Genomic DNA, 27968 nt, shown 5'->3' on the forward strand with positions numbered 1-27968 from the left:
GCCTTCCAACCTAAGGGGCTCATGTTCTGGCACTACTATATCAGACGATATTCCACTGCTATTCATGAGGTTTTCACGGGCTAATATTTTTGCAAACGTAGACTGCCATGTCTTTCTTCTTAGTCTGGTATTGTCCACAGTTGTGACCCTGCTGGTATTTGAATACCAGCAGCATAGCTGCCAACATAACAGCAATCCATAAGCCCCCACAATACAACAAACCGACTGACTCATAGAGGAATACAATTATAAAAAAAACAAGCATAAAACAATGATGGGTTTCATTCAAGATCTAATAATGGAAAATTAAATCATATATATATAACTTAAACTTTCTAAATAACAGGTCTACTTTGAAAGGACAAAAACCAAACTTATACCCATTGCTGCTGAGTCCATTCTGACTCATAACAACTCTACACGACAGAGTAGAACTGCCCCATGGGGTTTCTAAGGCTGGAAATTTTTACAGAAGCTGACTGGCACATCTTTCTCCAGCAGAGTGACTGCAGTGTTTCAGCTGCCAACCTTTTGGTTAGCAGCCGAGCACTTAACCACTGCACCACCAGGTTTCCTTATACTGGCTTAAAACAACATGAATTTATTATCTTACATGTAGTTGAGAAGTCTGAAATCCATCTCACTAGGATAAAAATGGAAACACTGGTGACATAGTGGTTAAGACCTCCTGCTGCTAACCAAAAGATCAGCAGTTCCAATCCACTGGGCACTCCTTGGAAATCCTGTGGGGCAGTTCCCTGTCCCATGGGGCCACTGTGAGTAGGAATTGACTGGATGGCAACAGGTTTGGTTTTTGGATTTAGGCTAAAAGTGAGATGTTGGCAAGACTGCCTTTCTTTATAGAGACTTTAGGATGGAATCCATTTCCTTTCCTATTCCAGCTTCTAGAGGCTGCCCTCATTTCTTGGTTTGAGGTTCCATTCACTCTATCTTCAAAACCTGAAACATCAGCCTGAGTCATTCTCAGGCTACCTTCTCTCTGGCTCTCTTTTCTCTCCCACTTCCCTTTCTAAGCATTCTTATAACATATCCACAGATCCCTGTGACAAGAACATGGGCATCTCTGGCCAAGGAGATGAGGAGATGTCATTATTCTGCCACCTGAAATCATGCTTTGTGTTATCCGGAATACCAAAAACACACAAACAAAAAAACCATTGCCATCAACTTGATTCCAACTCATGACTACCATATAGGACAGAGTAGAACTGCCCCATAGAATTTCCAAGGAGTGGCTGGTGGATTCCAACTGCCAACATTCTGGTTAGCACATGTCGCTTTTAACTACTACCCCACCGAGTTTTTCATTATCCCGAGTGGAGACGTCTTTTATACTTTTTTTGTATTCCATTTATTAAAATGACTATAAAAAGGATGTAGCACTAGAGATGCTCACTCGTCTATTTGAAGAAATTTGGAAGACAGCTTCCTGGCCAACCAACTGGAAGAGATCCATGTTTGTGCCTATTCCAAAGAGAGGTGATCCAACAGACTCTGGAAATTGTCAAACGATATCATTAATATCACATGCAAGTAAAATTTTGCTGGAGGTCATTCAAAAGTGGCTGCAGCAGTCATTGACAGGGAACTGACAGAAGTTCAAGCTGGATTCAGAAGAGGACTCAGAATCAGGGATGTCATTGCTGATGCCAGATGAATCCTGGATGAAAGCAGGGAGTACCAGAAAGCAGAGAACACCTGTGTTTTATTGGAAACCCTGGTGGCATAGTGGTTAAGATCTACAGCAGCTAAGCAAAAGGTCAGCAGTTCAAATCCACCAGGCACTCCTTCAAAAATCTATGGGGCATTTCTATTCTGCCCTATAGGGTTGCTATGAGTTGGAATCAACTCAACCGCTTTGGGTTTGGTTTTGGTTTATTGACTATGCAAAGGCATTTGACTGTGTGGATCATAACAAATTATGGATAACATTCTAAGGATGGGAATTCCAAAACACTTAATTGTGCTCCTGTTTGAACCTGTACATAGTCAAAGAGGGACTCATTCAGAAAGAACAAGGAGATACCGTGGGGTTTAAAATCAGGAAAGGTGTGCATGAGTTGTATTCTTTCACCATACTTATTCAATCTGTATGCTGAGCAAATAATCCGAGAAGCTGGACTGTATGAAAAAGAACGCAGCATCACGATTGGCAGAAGGCTAACAAGCTGTGACATGCAGATGACACAACATTATTTGCTGAAAGTGAAGAGAATTTGAAGGACTTACTGATGAAGATCACAGACTACAGTCTTCCTTATGGACTGTACCTCAATATAAACAGAACAAAAATCTTCACATCTGGGCTAATAAGCAACATCATGATAAAAGAAGAAAAGATTGAAGTTGTCAGAGATTTCATTTTACTTGGATCCACAATCAATGCCCATGGAAGGAGCAGTCAAGAAATCAAACGATGCATTGCATTGGGCAAATCTGTTGCAAAAGACCTCTTTAAAGTGTTAAAAAGCAAAGCTGTCACTCTGAGGACTAAGGTACACCTGACCCAAGCCATGATATTTTCAATCGTCTTATTTTATGCATGTGAAAGTTGGACAATGAATAGGAAAACTGAAGAAGAATTGTTGCCTTTGAATTATGGTGTTGGTGAAATATATTGAATATACCTTGAATGGCCAGAAGAATGAACACATCTGTTTTGGAAGAAGTGCAACCAGAATGCTCCTTAGAAGTGAGGATGGCAAGATTTAGACTCATGTACTTCGGACATTATCAAGAGGGGCCAGTCCCTGGAGAAGGACAACATACTTGGTAAAGGGTCAGCAAAAAAAAAAAAAAAAACCCTCAACAAGATGGATTGACACAGCTGCTGCAACAATGGGCTAGGTAAAGCATAAAACATGTTGTGAGGATGGCATAGGACTGGGCACTGTTTTGTTCTATTCTACTGTCTTCATGAAGTCACTGGACCGAGACTCCAATTTGATATTTTAACTAATTAGATTTATTGGAGGAATGAACTGAGGGAGAGGAAGCATGACTTCAGTTTGACTGTAATAATATGTTCTGCCTTATGGGCAAAACAAAGAGATATTTAACAAGTAGAGTGAGATCCTCAGCGAACTGGATTGACATAGTGGCTACAATGATGGGCTCAAGCATAAAAACGATTGTGAGGCTGGCACAATACCAGAAAGTGTTTTGTTCTGTTGTACATAGGGTAGCTATGAGTCAGAACTGATGAGATGGCACCTAACAACAACAGAGTGAGTGCAGATAACAATTTCACATCAAACCAACCACAGGAAATGAGGTAAGATTTACAGGGGTGACGATTAACTGTGAAACTTTCTTTACATGAGTTTCTAGTCTAACACAAAGCTCTCATACTTGATACAATTTAACTAAGGCAATGTTTCTAAGATGAAAAGTATAAACAATTTTGACATGAAAGTTTAGCCATATGGAAGTTAGTGATATAATTTCATCTGGGCCAACTTAATTGGAATCTTTGCATACAGAACTGACCATTAGTTAGGAAAGTGTAAACGAACTCTGCTTATTTAGCTGAGAGAAAAGAGGTAAGACCTAGGTGCTTGCTGGGAAGCTGCTTAAGGTAGGTAAAACATGTTTACCTATAGGCTCTAATTTACTTGAACAACTCAATGAAGCTTTTTCTAAGGCCAGTTGTGGGAACACTCTCAACATAACAAGCACTACTGAGCTTTGTTTTTCAAACAGTAAACTTTAACAGAAGTCTAATGGTTATCACCCACCCAGTGCTGTCGAGTTGATTCCAACTCATAGCGACCCTATAGGACGGGGTAGAACTGCCCCATAGAGTTTCCAAGGAGCACCTGGCAGATTTGAACTGCTGACCCTTTGGTTAGCAGCCGTAGTACTTAACCACTACCCCATCAGGGTTTCCCTCTGAGTTGGAATCGACTTGACAGCACTGGGTTTTTTTTTTTTTTTTTTAATGGTTATCAGGAGTGTAGAAGTAAAACCATGAGTTTAACTTTTGAATGGAATACTTAATTTTAGTCTTGAAATCCCACCCAATTAGACGTCCTGGGACCTCAAAATTTAAAAGTTCCTCACACAGGACATAGGGCTGCTCTGAGAACCCACTGGATGCCATCTAACAACCACATTATTGTGTTCATTAGAAATAATCGTTTTACTATTCTTTTAGTGATTGCCCTATAGATCACAAATTGCATCTTAAATTCTTATACCAAAAAAAACAAAATAAAAAACTGTTGTTGTCGATCTGATTTGGACTCATAGCCACTCCAAATGTTACAGGGTGGAACTGAGCACCATGGGTTTTTTTTGTTTGCTTGTTTGTTTTTGGCTGTAATCTTTACAAAAGCAGATCATCAGGCCATTCTTTTGTGGCTCTGAAGGTGGGTTTGAACTGCCAGCCTTTGGGTTAGTAGCCAAGTGCAAATCCTTTGTGTAACCCAAGGATCTTAACTTCTTAAAGCCTATCTTAAACTGGTACTTTTCCACTTTCTCAATAATGCTAGAACTTTAGAGCCTTTTTAATTCAAGTTAAATCCATTGTCTTTTGTGTTATTGTCATGCATTACAATTCTAACTCTATTCAAAGCCTCGATACAACTTGGATATTATTGCTTTATTGAGGCAATATTAATTTATACTTCCCCACATAATAGCCATTTCCATTGCTGTTTATTTTTTCACTGTATGTCTGTGTTTTTCTCTGAGATCATTTTCCTTCTCCCTAAAGAACTCTCTTAATATCTCTTAAGTGTAGGTTTACTATTAAGAAATTCTCTCGTATTTGTTTACCTGAATCTTCTTTACTTCACCTTAATTTTTAAAGATATTTTCGCTGGATATAGAATTGAAAGTAGTGGTTATCACTTTAAATGTATCACTCCATTACCTTTTGATTTCCTTCTTTCCTATGGTGAAGGTAGCTGTATGTATTTTTGTTGATCCTTTAAAGATATTTAGATTTTTCCCTGTTGGTTTTCAGTGCTTTTTTCTTTGTCATTGGTTTCTGGAAAATTGAATATGAATATGAATTTCTTAGGCATGGATTTCATGGATTGTGGAGACTTTCTTGAATAATGTAGATTGATGGCTTTCATGAATTTGGGGGAATTCTCAGCCCTTATCTCTTCAAATATTGTTTCCACCCAGTCTTTCTCTGTTTTTTCTGTTACTCCAGTTCCCACAAATGTTACCTTTTTATTATTCCCCACATGTCTCTTATATGTCTTTTATACATTCAGTTGTTACTTTTTCTCTGCTTCAGTTTGGCTACTTCTGTTGAGTTGTCTTCTAGTTCACTGATTGGCCTTCTGCTGTGTTTAATCTTCTGTTAAAACATTCATTAATTTACATTAATTTTTCTATTTTGGATTTTTTTTTCAGTTACGGAATTTCTGTTAGATTATTTTAAATAAAGTCAAATTCTTTGGTTAAATTCATTACTTCATCAACTTTCTCCACCCTTTCTTATTTGAACATATTTATCAGAGTTACTCTAGTTGTTTTAAAGTCTTTTTCTCTTAAATCCAGTATCTGATTTACCTGTGGGTCTCCTCATTTTTCTCTTTTCCCAGGAGCATCTCTCTGTCTGTGCAAGGCTCAAGGTCTCGAACTTTTTCTCTTGCAGAGAATAGAAAATGCCTTGAGAAAATAAATATCCGCATAGGTCAGTTCACCTCCGCATGGTTCTCCCCTTTCTAGAATCTTAGAGTCTCTTGTTTCCATTATTTTAAAAATTTATTAGGACTTTTAAATGTACACACACACATGCATATACATGTATATGTGTATGTATGCATACATATGTACGTATGTGTGCATAAGTGTGTGTATATACATCTGCATATACATATACAGATACATATGCATATACATATACACATACATATACACACGCACATACATATACACATACATAGAACATACACATACATATACACCTACACATACATATACACCTACACATACACATACACGTACACCTATACCTACACATATATATACATATACACATACATATACATGGAGCCCTTGTGCCCCAGTGGTTGTGTTTGGCTGCTGACCAAAATGTCAGCAGTTCAAAACTGCTAGCCACTCTTTGCAAACCATATGAGGCAGTTCGACTCTGAACTCCAGGGTTGCTATGAGTCAGAACTGACTTAAGGGCACCTAACAACATGCATAGTATATATATATGTGTGTGTATATACATATGTAATTATTTTTAAATCTGGTTTTCTAGTTGCGTAAGCAAGAATACTGGCCTGGCATAGGTGACACCAGCCTGCCCAGAACTGAAAGTCACAGGTTCTCTTTTAATTTTGCGTGTGTGTGTGTGTGTGTTAAAGTATATGCAACCAAAATTATGTCATTTCCACAATTTCTACACGTACATTTCAGTGACATTGATTATATTCTTCAAGTTGTACTACCATTCTCATTCTTTTCTACATTATTTGACCACCATTGTCTTAAACTCACTGACCCCCTAAGCATCTCATCCAACCTGTCAAGTTGCCATTGTCAATTTGACCTCACATAGCTAATTCTTTAAAAGGGCACAATGCTCAAAGCAGAAGTATTTTACTAATTAAAATAAGCTATTTTTGGTCAAAGATGACTTCAGGAGATAGTTTTGGTTTAACGTTTAAAATTTAAAGTTCAAAGATAATCTCAGGGCAATAGTTTTGGGGGCTCATCTAACCACAATGACTCAGACAGTCTGGATTCCATTGAGAACTTTAAATTCTGTTCCACATTTCCACTTTTTTGATCTATAGAATCTTTGATCAAAATGTTCAGTAACAGTATTTGTCCACAGAGAAAGTGAGAAAGGGGATGTAAGTGTATCTGGAGTGAAGGTCAGTGACAGGTAACCCATCCAATCCCACCCCTATCGAGTAGACTCATAGCCAGCCTATAGTACACAGTAGACCTGCCCCATAGGTTTCCGAGGCTGTAAATCTTTACGGAAATATCTGCCACATCTTTCTCCCATGGACTGGTGGTGAGCTTGAACCACTGATATTTCCTTTAGCATCCAAGTACTTTAACTGCTGAGCCACCAGGTTTCCTTGACAGATACCAGAGGGTCTTATAAGCCCTATTAAGTTGTTTGCAAACAAATCAAAAATGCCCACATAACATCAGCATACATAGCTTGAGCTAGTTTAGAAAACAAGTGTAACAATTTACAGTTTTTTTTTTAATGAGTCACACCGTTAACATTCAAACTCTCTTTATGCTTATCTTCTAGACAGTGTCTGTTTTATAGCTCATACCAGCATCTACCATTTTCTCTCAGCAGTAATTTCCACCTTTCTGAAACAGTGGTTCCACCACTGACGTTAAATGAACTCTGCCTTGAGCATTAGTTCATTAGGTTCTTAAAACTCCAGGCTCCTTCAGCTTTGGCTTTTGAAAATTGGTGTTCAGATTTCTTTTCAGGTGGCACCAATCTCCAACACCATCTTTCTTTAATTTGGCCTCCTATTTTTTGAAGATTCTGTGTCATGATTTCAGAGTGTGATTCCATGAGCACTTGTGTTTAATTAAAAGCTGATATCTGCTTTTAATTTTTTTTTTTTACCTCCTTTAGCATTTATTTAGGAGAACATAAACATATCCCAGCTTCAATAAGCATTTTCATACATTTACTAGCATTTTGAGTTTATTACACAAATCCTTGTATTTTATCACATACTTAATAACAACACCACTGTGAAGAAGGCATAACAGTCATTGCATTTTATTTATTTATCTATTTTCTTTTTTTTATTGAACTTTAGGTGGTTTACAGAACAAACTAGTTTCTCATCAAAGAATTAGTACACACATTGTTGTATGACATTGGTTAACAACCCCACGACATGTCAACACTCTCTCTTCTCAACACTGGGTTCCCTATTACCAGCTTTCCTGTTCTCTCCTGCCTTCTAGTCTCTGTCCCAGGGCTGGTGTGTCCCTTTAGTCTTGTTTTGTACCATGGGCCTGTTCAATCTTTGACGGAAGGGTGAACCTCAAGAGTGACCTCATTACTGGGCTGAGACGGTGTCCGGGGGCCATTCTCTCAGGGTTTCTCCAGCCTCTGTCAGGCTAGCAAGTCTGGCCTTTCTTTTTGAGTTAGAATTTTCTCTTATATTTTTTTCCCGTTCTGTCTGGGACCCTCTACTGTGATCCCTGTCAGGGGAGTCAGTGGCGGTAGCTGGGCATCATCTAGTTGTACTGGACTCAGTCTGGTGGCGGCTGTGGTAGATGTGGTCTATTAGTCCTTTGGATTAATCTTTCCCTTGTGTCTTTTTGCTCCTGAAGGAGTAAGACCAGTAGAGTATCCTAGGTGGTCATTCACAGGCTTAAATATAAGACCCCGGACACTACTCTCAAAGTAGTACGTAGAATATTTTCTTTATAAACTATGTTATGCCAATTGAGCTGGATGTTCCCTGAGACTATGGTCCGCACAGCCCACAGCCCAGCTATTCAGTCGAACAGGGATTATAGTTTAAAGTATGTTTTTAACTTTTTTTTCTTCCTCAAAAAGACACGGCTGGCTAAGAGCAAAATTTGGTTTTAAAAACCCTACCTCTTTTAATTTCTAGTCAGGGAATAATCATGTCTCTGTGTTTACATTCAAAATGTCTTAAGAAGTCCCTATTTCTTCTTTGGTCTATGCTATTTACAGTTTTGATGGCAGTGGTCTCTGCTCTTGACTCCGTGTTACGTATAAAAGTATTTCTCTAAACCTAAATTCCACTCTTACTGCAACTTCCTCTGGAAGAGGAGGTGAAAGATTCCTTGGCGTATTTGCTTAGTCTTGACACTGTAAATGATGGGATTCATCACAGGAGGGGCCAGCAAGTAGATATTGGCAATGGCCACATGGACCAGTGGTGGAGCGTGTTTTGCAAAGCGATGAGTCATGGATAGGCTCACCATAGGCACATAGAGAACCAGAACAGCCAGAAAGTGGGACAGACAGTTATTGAGGGCCCGGAGCTGCTCAGTCCAGGTGGCTGTGCCCAAGATACTTCTCAGGATGAGTGCGTAGGAGAGCACAATTAGCAGTGGGTCAACTGCAATAATGAGCAACACCACCACAAGTGCAAACCAGCTGTTGACCTGGATGTCAGCACAGACCAGCCGAATCATATCCTGGTGGAGGCAGTAGGAGTGAGAGAGAAGGTGAGAGTGGCAGAAGGGCAGGCGCTTGAGCAGCAAAAGGGAGGGAAGGACAGCCAGAACACAACGGCAAATGATGGCTACTCCGATCCTGCCAATGACTTTACTGGTAAGGATGGAGGCATAATGGAGGGGGTGACAGATGGCCACATAGCGGTCAAAGGACATGGCCAGCAGGACAGAAGATTCCATGAATGAGAATCCATGGAGGAAAAAGAACTGGGCAAAACAGGCCTCAAAAGTGATCTTCTGAATGTTGAACCAGAGCAGCTGCATGACTGTGGGCAGGGTGGTGAGGGTGAGACCCAGGTCAGTCAGGGCCAGCATGGAGAGAAATAGGTACATGGGCTGGTGGAGAGATGGCTCTCTGAGGATGACGGCGAGGATAGTGGTGTTGCCCATAATGGAGATGGTATAGAAGCAGCAGAAGGGGATGGAAATCCAGATGTGGAAGGCCTCAAATCCAGGGATACCCGTGAGGATGAAGTAGAAGGGGTCTTGGGTGGTGTTATTTTGCTTGTACATGACTGATGAATGGAGAACCAGAATGTCTGTTTCCTACAATAAGAATCGCATCAGTGAGCCGCTGTCGTAGAGTCATTATCTATTCAATTCAAGACTCAGAGATGTGTCTGGGATTGCTTTTCATGATACTAATGAGCCGCATAATTAGCTAGAACACTATCGACTGTGGGTTCTTCTGAAATGCATTTCTATTTAAAGTGAACTCATTTTTTTAAATCTTTCATGTCTTCCAGCTTAATTTATACTTCAAGCAAACTTCTTGTATTACATTTCCCTCCTGCTCCTGTATATATGTTTATATACATATATACTTAGAGATTTGCTAACGATAAGTGCTCTCATTAATATTTCAAACAACATTTTAGTAACCAAATACAAAGATTAATACTAGTGTATATTCTCCTTGGCATCACAGGAAAGGATGGCGTTGTTGCCCATGACGGAGGTTATGTATAAGCAGCAGAAAGGGACGGAGATCCAGATGTGAGAGGCCTCAAATCCAGGGATGCCTGTTAGGATGAAGCAGAACGGGTCTTGGGTAGTGTTAGTTATCTGGGGCATAATAGACGAATGAGGCTCCAGACTCAGGGTCTTTACCCAAAGAGAGCCAGAAACATTAGAAATACTCTTCTTATTCCATAACTGTATCTTTAGCCCATTTGATCTAAACTCTATCCAAACAAACATTCAGAGTTTTGGAGGGTAACTATGGACAGTTTCAAGAACATCATCGTTGCACTTCCTTAATCTGTCTTATCAGAACTTGCGTCCGCACAACTGTTTTCCCCTTCAAGACTCAATACAGATTATTTCACGGGAAACTTTTAAATTTTTTCTGCTTCTGTTTTCCTACTCTCATTCAGTTCTTAACAATCTGAAATCTGCCTTTCAACCAAATCACACTACCAATACTGTTCTTTCTCACAAAGACTTAAAAAGAACTCCTAACTAAAAGTAATGGCTAATATTGAGTTTTCATCCTTTTTGAGTTGTTTATATCCAGTATCTCCTTCTGAATTCTTCTTTGACTTTTATAACAACATTTTCATTTGTTTCACTTCTTCCAATTCAGTGTCATCTTTTTTACTATTGCCTCTCTCTTTTATCATACACTAATGTCAGTGTTCCTCATGTTAGTCCTTTTTTCTAGTCTAACATACCACTTTTTATTTTCATTAGTTAATGCCATCTGATACTATAGATTATATTTCTTCAATATTGAAACAAAAGAAAACTGGAGGCAAAGGGCAGGTGCACAGGAGAAGGGTGAGAGAAGGAGAAGGACGGGTCAGAAGGCTAACACAGCAGCCCAGGTGAGGCCAATCACGTTTACTGAGTACTTTCTATGTTAGGCACCATTCTAAGTATGTTACCTGTATTAATTCTCTTCATCCTCTACCAACAGTTATCATCCCTCTTTTCTTCTCTTATCATTTACAGAGGGATCTGACCTGTGGTTTCTTGTGTCTGGTTTCCTCTTCACTAATTGTGGCCTCTGTTTTATCTTCTAGGCACAGGGGCAGCTATGTTACAACCTTTTGCAAATCCCTAGGCTGGAGGGTGGGGAAGTGTGGCAGGTCCCCTCAGGATTACCTGAAGAGGTATCCTGAGACCCAAGTTCTCACTGGTAAGTTGGTAAGTCAGCTCTGTCATTAAGAGCCTTTGCTAAATTCCAAATGGATTAAGAAGTTAAATGTAAATCAGTAACAAAATATGTAATAGAGAAAATAATACTGGTACTTACTCTCATTGAAATGTCTCTCTAAATTTTACGAAAACCACTGAGGTAAAGACAAGTGGATGAGAACACAGAAAAATTCAATGTTTCTCTATACCAGAAAAATAATGAAACTAAAAAAAAAAAAATTATTTCAACATGCTATACCAGTGCCACTGAGTGGACTCCTACTCATGGCGACTGCACTTATGTCAGAGTAGAAATGTGTTTTATAAGATTTTCACTGGTTGGTTTTTCAGAAGTAGATTATCAGGCATTTCTTTCAAGGTGTCTTTATGTGGATTTGAACTTTTAACTCTTTTTATCAGACAAACAATTACACCACCCAGGACCCCAAAACAAGACATAGAAGGCATTAATAAGTTAAAAAGATAAATGTATACAGATTTATCAATATTAAGACCATGACAGATTAATGGGAAATGCATATGACAGAATTCATGAGAAAAAAGAAATAGGACTCTGTTCTTGTCTTCCGGTCTGTTGAGTCAGTTCCAGTTCATACTGGATCTATGAACACAGAATCAAACACTGCCCGGCCCTGCACCATCCTCACAGTCATTGTTATGCTTGAGTCCATTGTTGCAGTCACTGTGTCAATCCATTTCTTTGAGGGTTTTCCTGTTTTTTGCTGACCCTTTATTCTACTGAGCATGATGTCCTTCTCCAGGGACTGGTCCCTCCTGATAACATGTCCAAAATACATGAGGAATAGTCTCACCATCCTGGTCTCTAATGAGCATTCTTGCTGCACTTCTTCTTCTTTTTTTTTTTTTTTTAATTTTTATTTTGCTTCATGTGAAAGTTTACAAATCAAGTCAGTCTCTCACACAAAAACGTATATACACCTTGCTACATATTCCCAGTTTCTCTCCCTCTAATGAGACAGCCCACTCCCTCCCTCCACTCACCCTTTTCATTTCCATTCCACCAGCTCCTAACCCCCTATTCCCTCTCGTCTCGCCTCCAGGCAGGAGATGCCAACATAGTCTCAAATGTCCACTGGATCCAAGAAGCTCACTCCTCACCAGCATCCCTCTCCATCTCATTGTCTAGTCCAATCCCTGTCTGAAGAGTAGGCACTGGGAATGGTCCCTGTCCTGTGCCAACAGAAGGTCTGGGGGCCATGACCACTGGGGTCCTTCTAGTCTCAGTCAGACCGTTAAGCCTGGCCTTTTTATGAGAATTTGGGGTCTGCATCCCACTGTTCTCCTGCTCCCTCAGGGGTTCTCTGTTGTGTTCCCTGTCAGGGCAGTCATCGGTTATGGCCGGGCACCACCTAGTTCTTCTGGTCTCAGGATGATGTAGTCTTATCTTCATGTGGCTCTTTCTGTCTCTTGGGCTCACTATTACCTTGTGTCCTTGGTGTTCTTCATTCTCCTTTGATGCAGGTGGGTTGAGACCAATTGATGCATCCTAGATGGCTGTTTGTTAGTATTTAAGACTGCAGATGCCACTCTCCAAAGTGGGATGCAGAATGTTTTCTTAATAGATTTTATTATGCCAATTGACTTAGATGTCCCTTGAAACCATAGTCCCCAAATCCCTGGCCCTGCTATGCTGGCCTTCAATGTGTTCAGCTTATCCTGGAAATTTCTTTGCTTTTAGTTTAGTCCAGTTGTGCTGACCTTGCCTGTATTGTGTGTTGTCTTCCCCTTCACCTAAAGTAGTTCTGATCTACTCTCTATAGGGTCGCTATGAGTCGGAATCGACTGGACAGCAATGGGTGTTATGAATCTAATTAGTGACTACCCTTCTCCCACCCTCCCTCACTCCCCCCTCTCATAATCACAAAAGAATATTTTCTTCTCTGTTTAAACTATTTCTCGAGTTCTTATAATAGTGGTCTTATACAATATTTGTCTTTTGCAACTGACTAATTTCACTCAGCATAATGCCTTCCAGATTCCTCCATGGTATGAACTGTTTCACAGATGCATCACTGTTCTTTAATGATGCATAGTATTCCATCGTGTGAATATACCATAATTTATTCATCCATTCATCCATTGATGGGCACCTTGGTTGCTTCCATCCTTTTGCTATTGTAAACAGTGTTGCAATGAACATGGGTGTGCATGTATCGATTCACTGGCTGCACTTTTTCCAAGACAGATTTGTTCATTCATCTGGCAGTCCATGGTACATTCAATATTCTTTGACAACACCATAATTCCGAGGCATCAATTATTCTTCAGTCTTCTTTAGTCATTGCCTGGCTTTCATGTACATATGAGGTGACTGAAAACACTGTTAGTCCTTAAAGTGACATCTTTGCTTTTGAACATGTTAAAGAGATGTTTTGCAGCAGATTTGCCCAATGCAATGCATGGTTTGATATCTCGACTTCTGCTTCCATGGGCATCGATTGTATATCCAAGTAAGACGAAATCCTTGACAACTTCAATCTTTTCTCCACTTATTGTGATGTTGCTTCTTAGTCTAGTTGTGAGGATTTTTATTTTCTTTATGTTGCGGTGTGTTCCATACTGAAGGATGAGATCTTTGATCTTCATCAGTAAGTGCTTGAAATCCTCTTCATTGTCAGCAAACTATGTTGTGTCTTCTGCATATCATAGTTTGTTAAGGAGTCATCCTCCAATCCTGATGCCAAAATCTTTTTCACGTAGTCCATTTTCTTGGATTATTTGCTCAGCACACGGATGGAATAAGTATGGTGAAAGGATATAACAGTGACACACACATTTCTTGAATTAAACCACGCAGCATCACCTTGTTCTGTTCGAACAACTGCCTGTTGGCCTAAGTACAGGTTCCTCATGAGCACAGATAAGTGTTTTGGAATTCCCATTCTTGCAATGTTATCCATGTGTATGATCCACACAGTCAAAAGCCTTTGCATAGTCAATAAAACACAGATAAACATCTTTCTGTTACTCTCTGCTTTCAGCCAGGATTCATCTAACATCAGCAATGTACCCCTGGTCCTGAGTCCTCTTCTGAATCTGGATGGAACTTCTGGCAATTCTCTGTCAGTGTACTACTGCAGCCACTTTTGAGTGATCTTCAGCAATATTTTACTTGCATGTGATATTAATGATATTGTTCAATAATTTCCACTTTTTCTAGGATCGCCTTTCTTTGGAATGATCACAAATAAGGATCTCTTCCAGTTGATTGCCCAGTTAGCTGCCTTCTGAATTTCCTGGAATAGACAAACAAGTACTTCTAGTGCTGTGTCCCTTTGTTGAAACATCTCAATTGGTATCCCTAATTCAGTTCACAGAATGCCTTCAGTGCAGCTTGAACCTCTTCCTTTAGTACCGTTAGTTTTTGATCATATGCTACCTTCTGAAATGGATGAATGCCAGCCGATTCTTTTTGGTACAGTGATTCTGTGCATTCCTTCCATCTTCTTTTGAAGAACCATCTTTCTGTGTTGTTTAGTATGTTCCCTATAGGATCCTTCAATATTGCAAGTCGAGTCTTGAGTTTTTTCTTCAGTTCTTTCAGCTTGAGAAATGCCCAGTGTGTTCTTGTTCTTCTTTTTTGGCTTTCTATCTCCAGGGCTTTGCACGTTTCAGTTTAATACTTTGTTTTCTTGGGCTCTTTTAGTTCATCATTTCTCCCTTTTGCTTTGGCTATTCTATGCTAAAGAGCAATTTTCAGAGTCTCTTTTGACATCCATTTTGGTCTTTTCTTTCTTTCCTATTGTTTTAATAACCTTCTGTTTTCTTCCTGTATGATGTCCCTGATGTCATTCTATAACTTGTCTGGTCTTTGGTCATTAGTGTTCAATGTGTCATATCTATTTTGCAGATGGTCTCTAAATTCAAGTAGTATATACTCAAGGTCCTACTTGGGCTCTGGGGAACTTGTTCTAATTTTCTTCAGCTTCAACTTGAACTTGCATATGAGCAATTGATGATCTGTTCCACAACGACCCCTGGCCTTGTTCTGACTGATATTATTGAGCTTTTCCATAATCTCTTTCCACAGAGGTAGTCGATTTGATTCCTGTGTATTCTATATGGCAAGGTTCATTTGTAGAGTCATCATTTATGTTGGTGAAAAAAGGCATTTGCAATGATGAAATCTTTGGTCTTGCAAAATTCTATTGTTCAATCTCCAGTATCATCACTATCACCAAAGTGGTATTTTCCAAACACCAATGCTTCTTCTCTGTTTCCAACTTTTGCATTCCCATCACCAGTAATGATCAGTGCATCTTGATTGCATGTTTGATCGATTTCAGACCGCAGAAATTGGGAAAAATCTTCAATTTCTTCATTGTTGGCCTTAGTGGTTGGTGCTTAAATTTGAATAATAGTCACATTAACTGGTCTTCCTTGTAGGCACGTGGATATTACCCTATTCCTGACAACTTTGTACTTCAGGATACATCCTGAAAGGTATTTATTTTGATTATGAATGCAATGCCATTCCCCTTTAATTTGCCTTTCACAGCATTGTAGACCATATGACTGTCTGTTTCCAAACAGCCAATACCAATCCATTTCAGCTCACTAATGCCTAGCATATCAATGTTTATGCATTCCATTTCATTTTCTGATGACTTCCAATATTCCTAGATCTATTCTTTGTACATTCTCCATTCTGATTATTCATGGATGATTGCAGCTCTTTCTTCTTCTTTTGAGTCATGTCTCATCAACAAAAGAAGGTTTTGAAAGCTTGACTCCATCCACATCATTAACATTGACTCTAGTGTGAGGAGGCAGCTCTTCCCCAGTTGTCTTTTGAGTGCCTTCCAACCTGATGGGCTCATGTTCTGGCACTACTATATCAGACAATATTCCACTGCTATTCATGAGGTTTTCACAGTATAATTTTTTTTTTTCAGTAGTAGTCTGCCAGGTCTTTCTTCCTAGTCTGTCTTAGTCTGATATTGTCAACCATGGGTGACCTTGCTGGTATTTGAATACTGGAGGCATAGCTTCCAGCAACACAGCAATCCACAAGCCCCCACAATACAACAAACTGTCAGACTCGTAGAGGAATACAACTATAATCAAGCATAAAACAATGATGAATTTTATTCAAGACTCTAATAATGGAAAACTAAGTTGTATAATTTTTTTTTAATTAAACTATCTAAATAACAGATCTATTTTGAAAGGACAAAAAGCAAACCTAAACCCATTGCTGTTGAGTCCATTCTGACTCACAGCAACAGAGTTCAACAGAGTTGAACTGCCCCATGGGGTTTCTAAGGCTGGAAATTTTTACAGAAGCTGACTGGCACATCTTTCTCCAGCAGAGTGACTGCAGTGTTTCAACTGCTGACCTTTTGGTTAGCAGCTGAGCACTTAAGCACTGCACCACCAAGTTTCCTTATAGTGGCTTAAAACAACACGAATTTATTATCTTATATGTAGTACAGAAGTCTGAAATCCATGTCACCAGGCTAAAAATGGAAACTCTGGTGGCATAGTGGTTAAGAACTCCTGCTGCTAACCAAAAGATCAGCAGTTTGAATCCACTGGGGACTCCTTGGAAACCCTATGTATGGGGCAGTTCTACTCTGATTCCATGCAGTCACTGTGTGCAGGAATTGACTGGATGGCAATGGGTTTGGTTTTTGGATTTAGGCTCAAAATGAGATGTTGACCAGACTGCCTTTCTTTATAGAGACATTAGGATAGAATCCATTTCCTTTGCTATTCCAGCTTCTAGAGGCTGCCCTCATTCCTTGGTTTGAGGCTCCATTTACTCTATCTTCGTAACCTGAACCATCAAACTGAGTCATTCTCAGACTACGTTCTCTCTGGCCCTTTTTTTTTCCCCACTTCCCTTTCTAAGTATTCTCACCTTATAACATATCCACAGATTCCTGTGACAAGAACATGGGCATATTTAGCCAAGGAGGTGAGGAAATGTCATTATTCTGCCTACTAAAACCATGCTTTGTGTTATCCTGAATACCAAAAAAAAAAAAAAAAAAAAAGCTGCTATGAACTTGATTCCAACTCATGATGACAAAAGGACAGAGTAGAACTGCCCCATAGAATTTCCAAGGAGTGCCTGGTGGATTCCAACTGCCGACATTCTGGTTAGCAGATATAGCTTTTAATTACTATCCCACCAGTTTTTCCCTTATCCTGAGTGGAGACGTCTTTTATACTTTTTTTGTATTCCATTTATTTATTTAGTTTTAAATTTTTATTGTGCTTTAAGTAAAAGTTTACAGATCAATTCAGTCTCTCATACTAAAACTTATATGCACCTTGCTACATACTCCCAGTTGCTCTCCTCCTAATGAGACAGCCCGTTCCCTAGCCCCACTCTCTCTTTTCGTGTCCATTCTGCCAGCTTCTAACCCCCTCTTCCCTCTCATCTCCCCTCCAGACAGGAGATGCCAACATAGTCTCAAGTGTCCACCCGATGCAAAAAGCTCACTCCTCACCAGCATCCCTCTCCAACCCACTGTCCAGTCCAAACCCTGTCTGAAGAATTGCCTTTGGGAATGGCTCCTGTCCTGTGCCAACAGAAGGTCTGGGGGCCATGACCATTGGGGTCCTTCTGGTCTCAGTCAGATCATTAAGTCTGGTCTTTTCATGAGAATTTGGGGCCTGCATACCATTACTCTTCTGCTCCCTCAGGGGTTCTCTGTTGTGTTTCCTGTCAGGGCAGTCATTGGTTGTAGCTGGGCACCATCTAGCTCTTCTGGTCTCAGGCTGATGTAGGCTTTTGTTTATGTGGCCCTTTCTGCTTCTTGTGCTTGTAATTACCTTGTGTCCTTGGTGTTCTTCATTCTTCTTTGATCCAGGTGTGTTGATACCAATTGATGCATCTTAGATGGCTGCTTGCTAGTGTTTAAAACCCCAGAGGCCTCTCTCCAAGGGGAGATGCAGAATATTTTCTTAATAGATTTTATTATGCTAACTGACTAAGATGTCCCCTGAAACTGTGGTCCCCAGACCCCTGACCCTACTACACTGGCCTTCAAAGCATTCAGTTTATTCAGGAAACTTCTTTCCTTTTGCTTTAGGGCAATTGTCCTGACCTTGCCTGTATTGCGTGTTGTCTTTCCCCTCACCTAATGTAGTTCTTATCTACTATCTAATTAGTGAATACTCCTCTCCCACCCTCCTTCCCTCCTTGTCTCGTAACCATGAAAGAACATTTTCTTCTCTGTTTAAACTGTTTCTTGTGTTCTTATAATAGTGGTCTTATACAATATTTGTCCTTTTGCAATTGACTAATTTCACTCAGCATAAAGTCTTCTAGATTCCTCTGTGTTATGAAATGTTTCAGTGATTCATGTTTTTGCTGTTGTAAACAGTGGTGCGATGAACATGGGTGTGCATATATCTCTTCCTGTAAAGGCTCTTATTTCTCTAGGCTATATTCCAAGGAGTGGGATTGCGGGATCGTATGGTGGTTCTATTTCTAGCTTTTTAAGGAAGCGCCAAGTCGATTTCCAAAGTGTATAAATATTCCAATCTCTCCATAGCCTCTCCAACATTTATTGTTTTGTGTTTTTTGGATTAATGCCAACTTTGCTGGAGTGAGATGAAATCTCACTGTAGTTTTGATTTGCATTTCTCTAATGATTAATATCGTGAGCATATCCTCATGTATCTGTTACCCTGATGAATGTCTTCTTTGGTGAAGTGTCTGTTCATATCTTTCACCCATTTTTTAACCAGGTCATTTGTCTTTTTGCAGCTGAGGTTTTGCAGTATCATGTAGATTTTAGAGATCAGGTGCTGATTGGAAATGTCATAGCTAAAAACTTTTTCCCAGTCTGTGGGGAATCTTTTTACTCGTTTGGTGAAGTCTTTGGATGAGCACAGGAGTTTGATTTTTAGGAACTCCCAGTTATCTAGGTTTTTTTCTGCATTGTTAGTAATGTTTTGTACACTGTTTATGGCACGTATTATGACTCCTAACGTTGTCCCTATTTTCTCTTCCATGATCTTTATCATTTTACATTTTATATTTAGGTCTTTGATCCATTTTGAGCTCCTTTTTTGTGTGTGGAGTGAGGTATGGGTCTTGTTTCATTTCTTTGGAGATGGATATCCAGTTATGCCAGCACGATTTGTTAAAAAGACTGTCTTTTCCCCATTTAACTGTTTTGGGGCATCTGTCAAATATCAGCTGCTTACATGTGGATGGATTTATGTCTGGCTTCTCAATTACATTCCATCGGTCTAGTATCTGTTGTTGTATCAGTACCAGGTGGTTTTGACTACTGTGGTTTTATAATACCCATTGCTGTCGAATCGATTCAGACTCATAGGGACTCTACAGGACAGAGTAGAATTGCCCCACACAGCTTCCAAGGAGCACCTGGTGGATTCAAACTGCTGACCTTCTGGTTAGCAGCCGTAGCACTTAACCACTACGCCACCAGGGTTTCCTGGTGGTATAATAGGTTCTAAAATTGGGGAGAGTAAGTCCTCCCACTTTGTTCTTCTTTTTCAGTAATGCTTTACGTATCCAGGGCATCTTTCCCTTCCATATGAAGTTGGTGATTTGTTTCTCCATCTCATTAAAAAATGTCTTTGGAATTTGGATCAGAATTGCATTAAATGTAGAGATCGCTTTTGGTAGAATAGATATTTTTATAATGTTAAGTCTTCCTCTCCATGAGCAAGGTATGTTTTTCCACTTACGTAGGTGTCCTTTGGTTCCTTGCAGGAGTGTATTGTAGTTTTCTGGGTATAAGTCTTTTACATCTCTGGTAAAATTTACCTCTAAATATTTTATCTTCTTGGGGGCTACTGTAAATGGTATTGATTTGGTGATTTCCTCTTCAAGGTTCTTTTTGTTGGTGTAAGGGAATTCAACTGCTTTTTGTATGTATATCTTATATCCTGATACTCTCCTGAACTATTAGTTTCAGTAGTTTTCTTGAAGACTCCTTAGGGTTTGCTGTGTATAAAATCATGTCATCTGCAAATAGAGATCATTTGAGTTCTTCCTTGCCAATCTGGTTGACCTTTATTTCTTTATCTACCCTAATTGTTCTGGCTAGGACCTTCAGCACAATGTTGAATAAGAGCGGTGATAAAGGGCATCCTTGTCTGATTCCCAATCTGAAGGGGAATGCTTTTAGGCTCTCTCCATTTAGGGTGATGCTGGCTGTTAGCTTTGTATAAATGCCCTTTATTATGTTGAGGAATGTTCTTTTTTATTCCTATTTTGCTGAGAGTTTTTATCATGAATAGATGTTGAACTTTGTCAAATGCCTTTTCTGCATCAATTGATAAAACCATGTGATTCTTGTTTTTTGTTTTATTTATGTGGTGGATTAAATTCATTGTTTTTCTAATGTTGAAACATACCTGCTGGTATGAATTCTACTTGGTAATGGTGAATTTTTTTTTTGATATGTTGTTGAATTCTAATGGCTAGAATTTTGTTGAGGATTTTTGCGTCTAAGTTCATGGGGGATATAGGTCTGTAATTTGTTTTTTCTGGTGTCTTTACCTGGTTTTATCAGCGATATGGTGGCTTCATAGAATGAGTTTGGTAGCATTCCGTCTTTTTCTATGCTCTGAAATACCTTTAGTAGTAGTGGTGTTAACTCTTCTCTTAAAGTTTGGTAGAACTCTGCAGTGAAGTTGTCCAGGCTAGGGCTTTTTTTTTTTTATTGGGAGTCTTTGGATTACCTTTTCAATCTCTTCTTTTGTTATGGGCCTATTTAGTTGTTCTACCTCTGTTTGTGATAGTTTAGGTAGGTAGTGTGTTTCTAGGAATTTATCCATTTCTTCTAGGTTTTCAAATTTGTTTTAGTGTAGTTTTTCATAGTATTCTGATATGAGTCTTTTAATTTCAATTGGGTCTGTTGTAATATCGCCCATTTCATTTCTTATTAAGGTTATTTGCTTCCTCTCCTGTTTTTCTTTTGTCAGTCTGGCCAATGGTTTATCAATCATGTTGATTTTTTTTTTTAAAGAACCGGCTTTTGGTCTTGTTAATTCTTTCAGTTGTTTTTCTGTTTTCTATTTCATTTTGTTCTCCCCTAATTTTTATTATTATTTTTTCTTCTGGTGTCTGAGGGTTTCTTTTGTTTCTCTCTTTCTATTTGTTCATGTTCTAGGGATAATTCTTTGATTTTTGCCCTTTCTTCTTTTTGAATGTGTGCATTTATTGATATAAATTGTGCTCTGAGCACTGCTTTCGCTGTGTCCCAAAGGTTCTGATAGGAAGTGTGTTCATTCTCATTGGATTCTATGAATTTCTTTATTCCATCCTTAATGTCTTCTTTAACCCAGTCTTTTTTGAGCAGGGTATTGTTCAGTTTCCAAGTGTTTGATTTCTTTTCCCTGCTTTTCCTGTTATGGATTTCCACTTTTATGGCTTTATGGTCAGAGAAGATGCTTCGTAATATTTCAATGTTTGGATTCTGCTAAGGCTTGCTTTATGACCTGATATGTGGTCTATTCTAGGGAATGTTCCATGTGCACTAGAAAAGAAAGTATACTTGGTTGCTGTTGGGTGGAGTGTTCCGTATATGTCTATGAGGTCATGTTGGTTGATTGTGGCATTTAGATCTTCCATGTCTTTATTGAGCTTCTTTCTGGATACCCTGTCCTTCACCAAAAGTGGTGTGTCGAAGTCTCTTTCTATTATGGTGGAGCTATCTCACTTTTCAATGTTGATAGAGTTTGTTTTATGTATCTTGCAGCCCTGTCATTCTGTGCATAAATATTTAATATGGTTTTATCTTCTTGGTATATTGTCCCTTTAATCATTATATGGTGTCCTTCCTTATCCTTTATGATGGATTTGACTTTAAAGTCTATTTTGTCCGAAATTAACACTGCCACTCCTGTTCTTTTTAGATTGTTGTTTGCTTGATATACATATATGTTTTCCATCCTTTGAGTTTTAGTTTTTTTGTGTCTCTAAGTCTAAGGTGTGTCTCTTGTAGGCAGCATATAGACAGATCAAGATTTTTAATCCATTCTGCCCCTCTCTGTCTCTTTATAGGTGCAGTTAGTCCATTTATATTCCACATAATTATTGAGAGGTATGAATTTGTGCTATCATTTTGACATCTTTTTTTGTGTGTTGTTGACACTTTCTTTTTCCCATTTAATTTTACATGCTAAGTAGATTATCTTTATATATTGTCCTTTCCTCATATTCGTTGTTGCTGATTTTGCTGAGTCTCTATTTTTTTCTTGTGGCTTGTTTTGATGAGTAGGATAGTTTTTCTCTTTTGTGGTTAACCTATTATTTAGCCCTATCGACTAATAAACAATATCCTGATGATTGAAGAAAAGTTTGAAGTTGTCAACGATTTCATTGTACTTCAATTCTCAATCAGCACCTCTTGAAGCAGCAGTCAAAAAATCAAAAGACACATTTTATTGGTCAAATCTGCTGCAAAAGACCTCTTTAAAGTGTTGAAAAGCAAAGATGTCATCTTGAAGACTAAGGTGTGCCTGACCTAAGCTGCAGTGTTTTAGATCACATCATATGCATGCAAAAGGTAGACAATGAATAAAGAAGACCAAAGAAGAATTGACACCTTTGATTTGTGTTGTGGGGCAAGAATATACTGCCAAAAGAACAAACAAACCTGTCTTGGAAGAAGTACAACCAAAATGCTCCTTAGAAGCAAAGATGTTGATACCGTGTCTCCCATAGTTTAGACGTGTTATCAGGAGGGGCCAGTCCCTGGAGAAGGACATCATGCTAGGTAAAATACCTGCCTGTTGCCGCTGAGTTGATTCCAACTCCTAGCGACCCCATAGGACAGAGTAGAACTGCTCCATAGGGTTTCCAAGGAATGCCTGGTGGATTTGAACTGCTGACCTTTTGGTCAGCAGCTGTATCTCTTAACCACTGTGCCACCAAGGTAAAGTTCAGGGTCAGAGAAAAAGAGGAAGACCCTCAACAAGATGTTTTGACACAGTGGCTACAAAAATGGGGACTGGCACATCCGCCATTGTGAGAATGGTGCAGGACCAAGCACTGTTTTGTTCTATAGTATATAGTGTTGCTATGAGCCAGAACCAACCCAATGGCACCCAACAACAACAATGGCAGTTTCCTATCTGAATGGAATACTTTCTGAAAGAATGGACAGTATGTTTATATTAGAAAGAGAGCTCCAAGCTCTGAGTCTCCCAGGGGAGGGGTCTGAGTGTTGGTGCCCCTGCTGGCTCCCCACTGAGGTGCTTTCCAAGTCCTCCTCTCTGCCCATCCCAAGGGATAAGCACTTCCTTTCCCTAGTGGAGCCATTCCCTTCCAGATGTGGCTATGGGCTGTGGAGGGCCCATGGGAGTCTGAGTCTGGTCCTCAAACCAATAAATAAAAAATCAAAAAACAAAACAAACCAAAAAAATAAAACTTTTGCCACCGAGTTGATTCTGACTCATAGAGATCCTACAGGACAGAGTAGAACTGCCCCATAGGGTTTCCGAGGAGCAGATTCAAATACCGACCTTTTGGTTAGCAGCCGATTTCTTAACCACTGCCTTACCAGGGTTCTCTGGTCCCCAGGGGACATTCTTTCCCATGCTCATGGAGTTCAGTGTGTATGTGGAAGAGATCCAACTTTCACACCTCATATCCCAGGTCACCAGACCTATACTAGCCAAAACGTGTACTCTGCAGTCAAAAAGTAATATTAGATAATTAGTTTAAAACAAAATAACAAAATATTGTATCTGTGGCAGGCTTGATATCAGCATTAATCTCACCTTCTTTCTTCATGCATCTGAGCTAACTAAACCAGTCATTTAAAAACTCTGATGCTCAGCTTTATCAGCTGCAATGTTATACTTTATAATGTGATAACATTTCTTAATGGCTTATTACAAGCCAGACAGTGTTCAATAGTGTTTTATTTCTTAGTTTATTCTTTGTTCATTCACCGCTTCTCCTGGACAGAATCTGGCATCCTTCTGGCCATAAGCTTCAATCGTTGTGTGGCCGTTTGCAACCCACTTCCTTATGGCCACAGTGCTCAACAATACTTGTGTTGTGGCTATGGGCCTGGGATTCTCCTCCACAGATTTATCCTCATCCTGGTCTTTCCATTGCTGCTGCATAGACTGCAGTTCTGCCACCCTCAGAATATCCTTTCCGATGCCTACTGCCTTCATGTTGATATGATTAAGCTGGCGTGTACTGACGTCTCTCTCAATTGCCACTATGGGTTGTCCATGATACCCTTGTAAGTGAGGATATGCCCAGGCTCAGAAGCTTGGAGCGTCTCTGTATTACCAGCAGTTCATGAGCATGTTAGCTGAAATAAGCTCAAGGGGTTTGTTGAAAGCAGCCTTATATTGCTCAAGCTAGGAAGCTGGCCAAGGTAACTGGTGGCTACGGGCAGGGTGGGCAGTGCCCGAGGGCTTAGCTCTCTCTCTCCGCACCTTCCATGGGGAAAGTTGTCTCAGGTAGGTAAGCTGGTGTGTCGGGCTCTAAGGTACTCTGCCCTTAAGTTCTAGATCATGAATGCTATGATATGACAATCTGAAGGGGGAAAGACTATCCTTGATCTGAATCAATTTTTCCCTCTACTGCTTGATCTCACCTTCATTCACTCCCAGGCTATATTACCTATCAGTTGCTCTTCCTTTCTGAAATCCTATTATGCTTTCTGCTTTAGAATTACTTTCTCGAAAGTGTACCTTGTCAGGCTACACTTTGCACTAGATGCCTTGGTGTAACAAAGCACTTTCATCCTTTTCTCAGAATAATTTGTGATGAGGGGTCTATGAAAAGACCCTGGTTGCTTTGGAAGCTACTTGGAAGGTTCTTCTTAGTGTTAAAAGACTCCAAATCAGAGGTGTCGGCACTCTGCACATAGACGGAAACAGAAAGTGTAGTAAGGGCTTGGTAAATAAACGAGTCCTAAGTATCAAAAAAAAAAACCAAAAAAAAAATTTTTTTTTTTTTTTTTTTTAAGTATCCAAATTAAGAAAAAAATTGGTTCTGGGAAGGGAGGATAGAGGAGCTCTGAGTAGAGTTGGAGGAGCAAAGATTGAGGAAAGGCTAAAAACGAGGTTGTAGAGCTGGCTTTAGTATTCATAGTTGCAAAGTCCTTGGTCCTAAGAATTTTTACAGCCTTCCTCTGTTGAGTGTCCAAAGCCTTATTAGGAAAGTTTGCAGTAAATGGAACCAACCTGGAGAGGGTCAGTGACTTAGAGAACACCTGCTCTTTTCAAGACCTTGCTCTGACCACATCAAGTATCACGATTCTCAGTGGTTTGGAAATTATATAAAGATGTAATTTGGCAGTTATGTAATGATTTATTCATCTTCTATAGTGTGATCTGTTGTAGTCATCCTCTATTTTTGTATAATGCCAATTTTTGCATTTAACAACCTAGTCTTTGGAACCTATCTATGCTGATAAGTGAGGAGTGGGTATATTTTGTTCTGAAAAAAATTATTAAGAAATGACTTAGCAGCAAATTTAATACTTTGGGTAGCAGTTTGTTGCCATGAGCTAAATAGATAGAAGAATGAAAAAACAAAACAACTTTTACACGGTCAATTCCCACTCATGATGATCTCATGTTTGTTAGAGTAGGACTGTGCTCTAAAGGATTTTCAATGGCTGAGGTTTCAGAAGGTGATCACCAGACCTTTCTTTGTGACACCTCTGGGTGGACTTGAGCCTATCAATTAGCAACTGAGACAGTTAACGATTTGCATCACCAAGGGACTCCAGAAGAATGAAAAGGTGGGTGGAATTTGGGAAGTGAGTGGGAATTAACTTGATGACACACAACAGCAATGGCGAGTGTCTTAATGTCTGAAAAGTTACCCCTGTGAAGGGATATTTTCCTGGATGAAAGGTTGGAAAAACTGAGAGACTATTGAAAAACAAGGAAGCTGGAGAGTCGCAATAAAGTAGTGAATTCTCAGTAACCTAAGAAAGTAAATGATGGAAAAGTTCAGGGTTCAATGAATAACTGTTTGGAATATTTGAGAAGGGTGCATCCTAGTTGAGGAAGTAGAGATCAGGAGAGTTTTATCTTATGTCTTAAACAAACTAATACCTATGGATTGATTTTAAAAAAAGAGTATGATGACAACAGACACAGTCATAAAGGAAGGCAAAGTGACCTGTCTAGCCAGCTGAATAAACTGAGAAAACTCACATGATTCCATAAATCTTAGAGTTTGTGAGGGGCTGGAATGAGTGCATTAGGGAAATAAAATTGATTTATGTTTATAAAGTGAGAAACGGAATGACATAATATGGTCTTAAGATATTAGGCAGAGGCCGTGGATGATATTTTATATTTGTCTTCATTACAGGATAGTGGTCTTAGAATCTAAGCAGGGGTCCCATCGTGGAAGATAACCTCCCCAACAGCTCAGGGTTGCCTCCTTTCACGTTGACAGGGCTCCCAGGGCTGGAGACGTCCCAATACTGGCTGTTTCTGCTGCTTGGTGTGCTCTACACTGTGTCTATTGTAGTCAATGCCCTTATTCTCTTCATTATCAAGGAGAAACAGAGCTTGCATCAGCCTATGTACTATTTCCCGTCCCTGCTATCAGTCAGTGACCTAGGTGTGTCCTTTTCCACACTGCCCACTGTACTGGCCACATTTTGCTTCCACTTAAAGGAGATTAGCTTTGATTCTTGTATGGCTCAAATGTTCTTTATCCAGTTCTCCTTCATGGAGTCTGGGATCCTTCTGATGATGAGCTTTGACCGCTATGTGGCCATCTGTAACCCGCTGAACTATGCCACAGTGCTCACTGATGCCCGAGTGGTGAGCATGGGCATGTCTGTTATCATTCGCAGTTTCTGCATGGTTTTCCCCCTACCTTTCCTCCTGAAGAGGCTACTTTTCTGCAAGGCCAGTGTACTCTCCCACGCCTACTGTTTGCACCCAGACTTGGTTCACCTGCCCTGTGGCGACATCACCATCAACGATATCTTTGGTTTATTCAGTGCCATCTCTAATTTTGGCCTGGATTCTGCACTCTTTCTCCTCTTCTATTTGCTCATACTACGCATTGTGCTGACCATTGCCTCCCAGAAGGAGAGGTTAAATATGCTCAACACGTGTGTCACACATTTGTGCTGTGCTTATCTTTTACATGCCCATGAGAGGTGTATCCATGGCTGCTCACTATGGGAGGCATGCCCCAAAGTGTGTGCACACATTGTTGTCTCTGATCTACCTCTTTGTGCCTCCAACACTCAACTCTGTCATATATTCCATCCAAACCAAAGAGATTCGCCAAAGACTTCACAAAATACTACTGGCAACCAAGTATTGCGTGGAAGAGAATGTGTTGATGTTTACTGTTACTTCACACAGTTGCATTTCCAAGATCTGCCTTGACAGGGACTTTTAAATTTCATTTTGAATATTGACTCACTATTAGGATTCCTGTCACCATATGTACAGTGACAGACTGGCAATAGTTAAGTCCCAAGCCAACGGATTTCAGAAAGGTTAAATGGTTCATGATAAGGGGGGAAAAAAGCTGTTTCCCTCTTTTTTAATTAAAAAATAAAGGTCCTGATAATCTGTCCCTTGTTTTTGCCACAATATATTTCCCTTCTCTTGTTTAAAGTAAGTCATCACATAGAAAATTA

The 27968-nt window shown here is 39.6% G+C and overlaps 2 protein-coding genes across 2 annotated transcripts; one reads left to right on the forward strand and one right to left on the reverse strand.

The window, feature by feature from the left end:
• Nucleotides 1-8763: 8763 nt before the first annotated feature.
• Nucleotides 8764-9711, reverse strand: LOC100661014 (olfactory receptor 51Q1-like). Its single transcript, XM_003421507.3, has one exon. The coding sequence runs from the start codon at nucleotides 9709-9711 to the stop codon at nucleotides 8764-8766; it is 948 nt and encodes a 315-aa protein (XP_003421555.2).
• Nucleotides 9712-10132: 421 nt separating this feature from the next.
• LOC100660724 (olfactory receptor 51I1-like) lies at nucleotides 10133-27724 on the forward strand. Its single transcript, XM_064289494.1, is given in 5 exon segments — nucleotides 10133-10194; nucleotides 11223-11338; nucleotides 24290-24575; nucleotides 26730-27431; nucleotides 27433-27724. Coding segments are annotated over 5 exon segments (1458 nt in total).
• The last annotated feature ends 244 nt before the right edge of the window (nucleotides 27725-27968 follow it).

This window comes from Loxodonta africana, chromosome 7, assembly GCF_030014295.1.
Source record: "Loxodonta africana isolate mLoxAfr1 chromosome 7, mLoxAfr1.hap2, whole genome shotgun sequence".
In the NCBI taxonomy this organism is placed as follows: Eukaryota; Metazoa; Chordata; class Mammalia; order Proboscidea; family Elephantidae; genus Loxodonta; species Loxodonta africana.

Bases quoted from the DNA above. Each gene is read 5' to 3' on its own strand.
- LOC100661014 (XM_003421507.3), bottom strand. From the start codon at position 9,711: ATGTACAAGCAAAATAACACCACCCAAGACCCCTTCTACTTCATCCTC.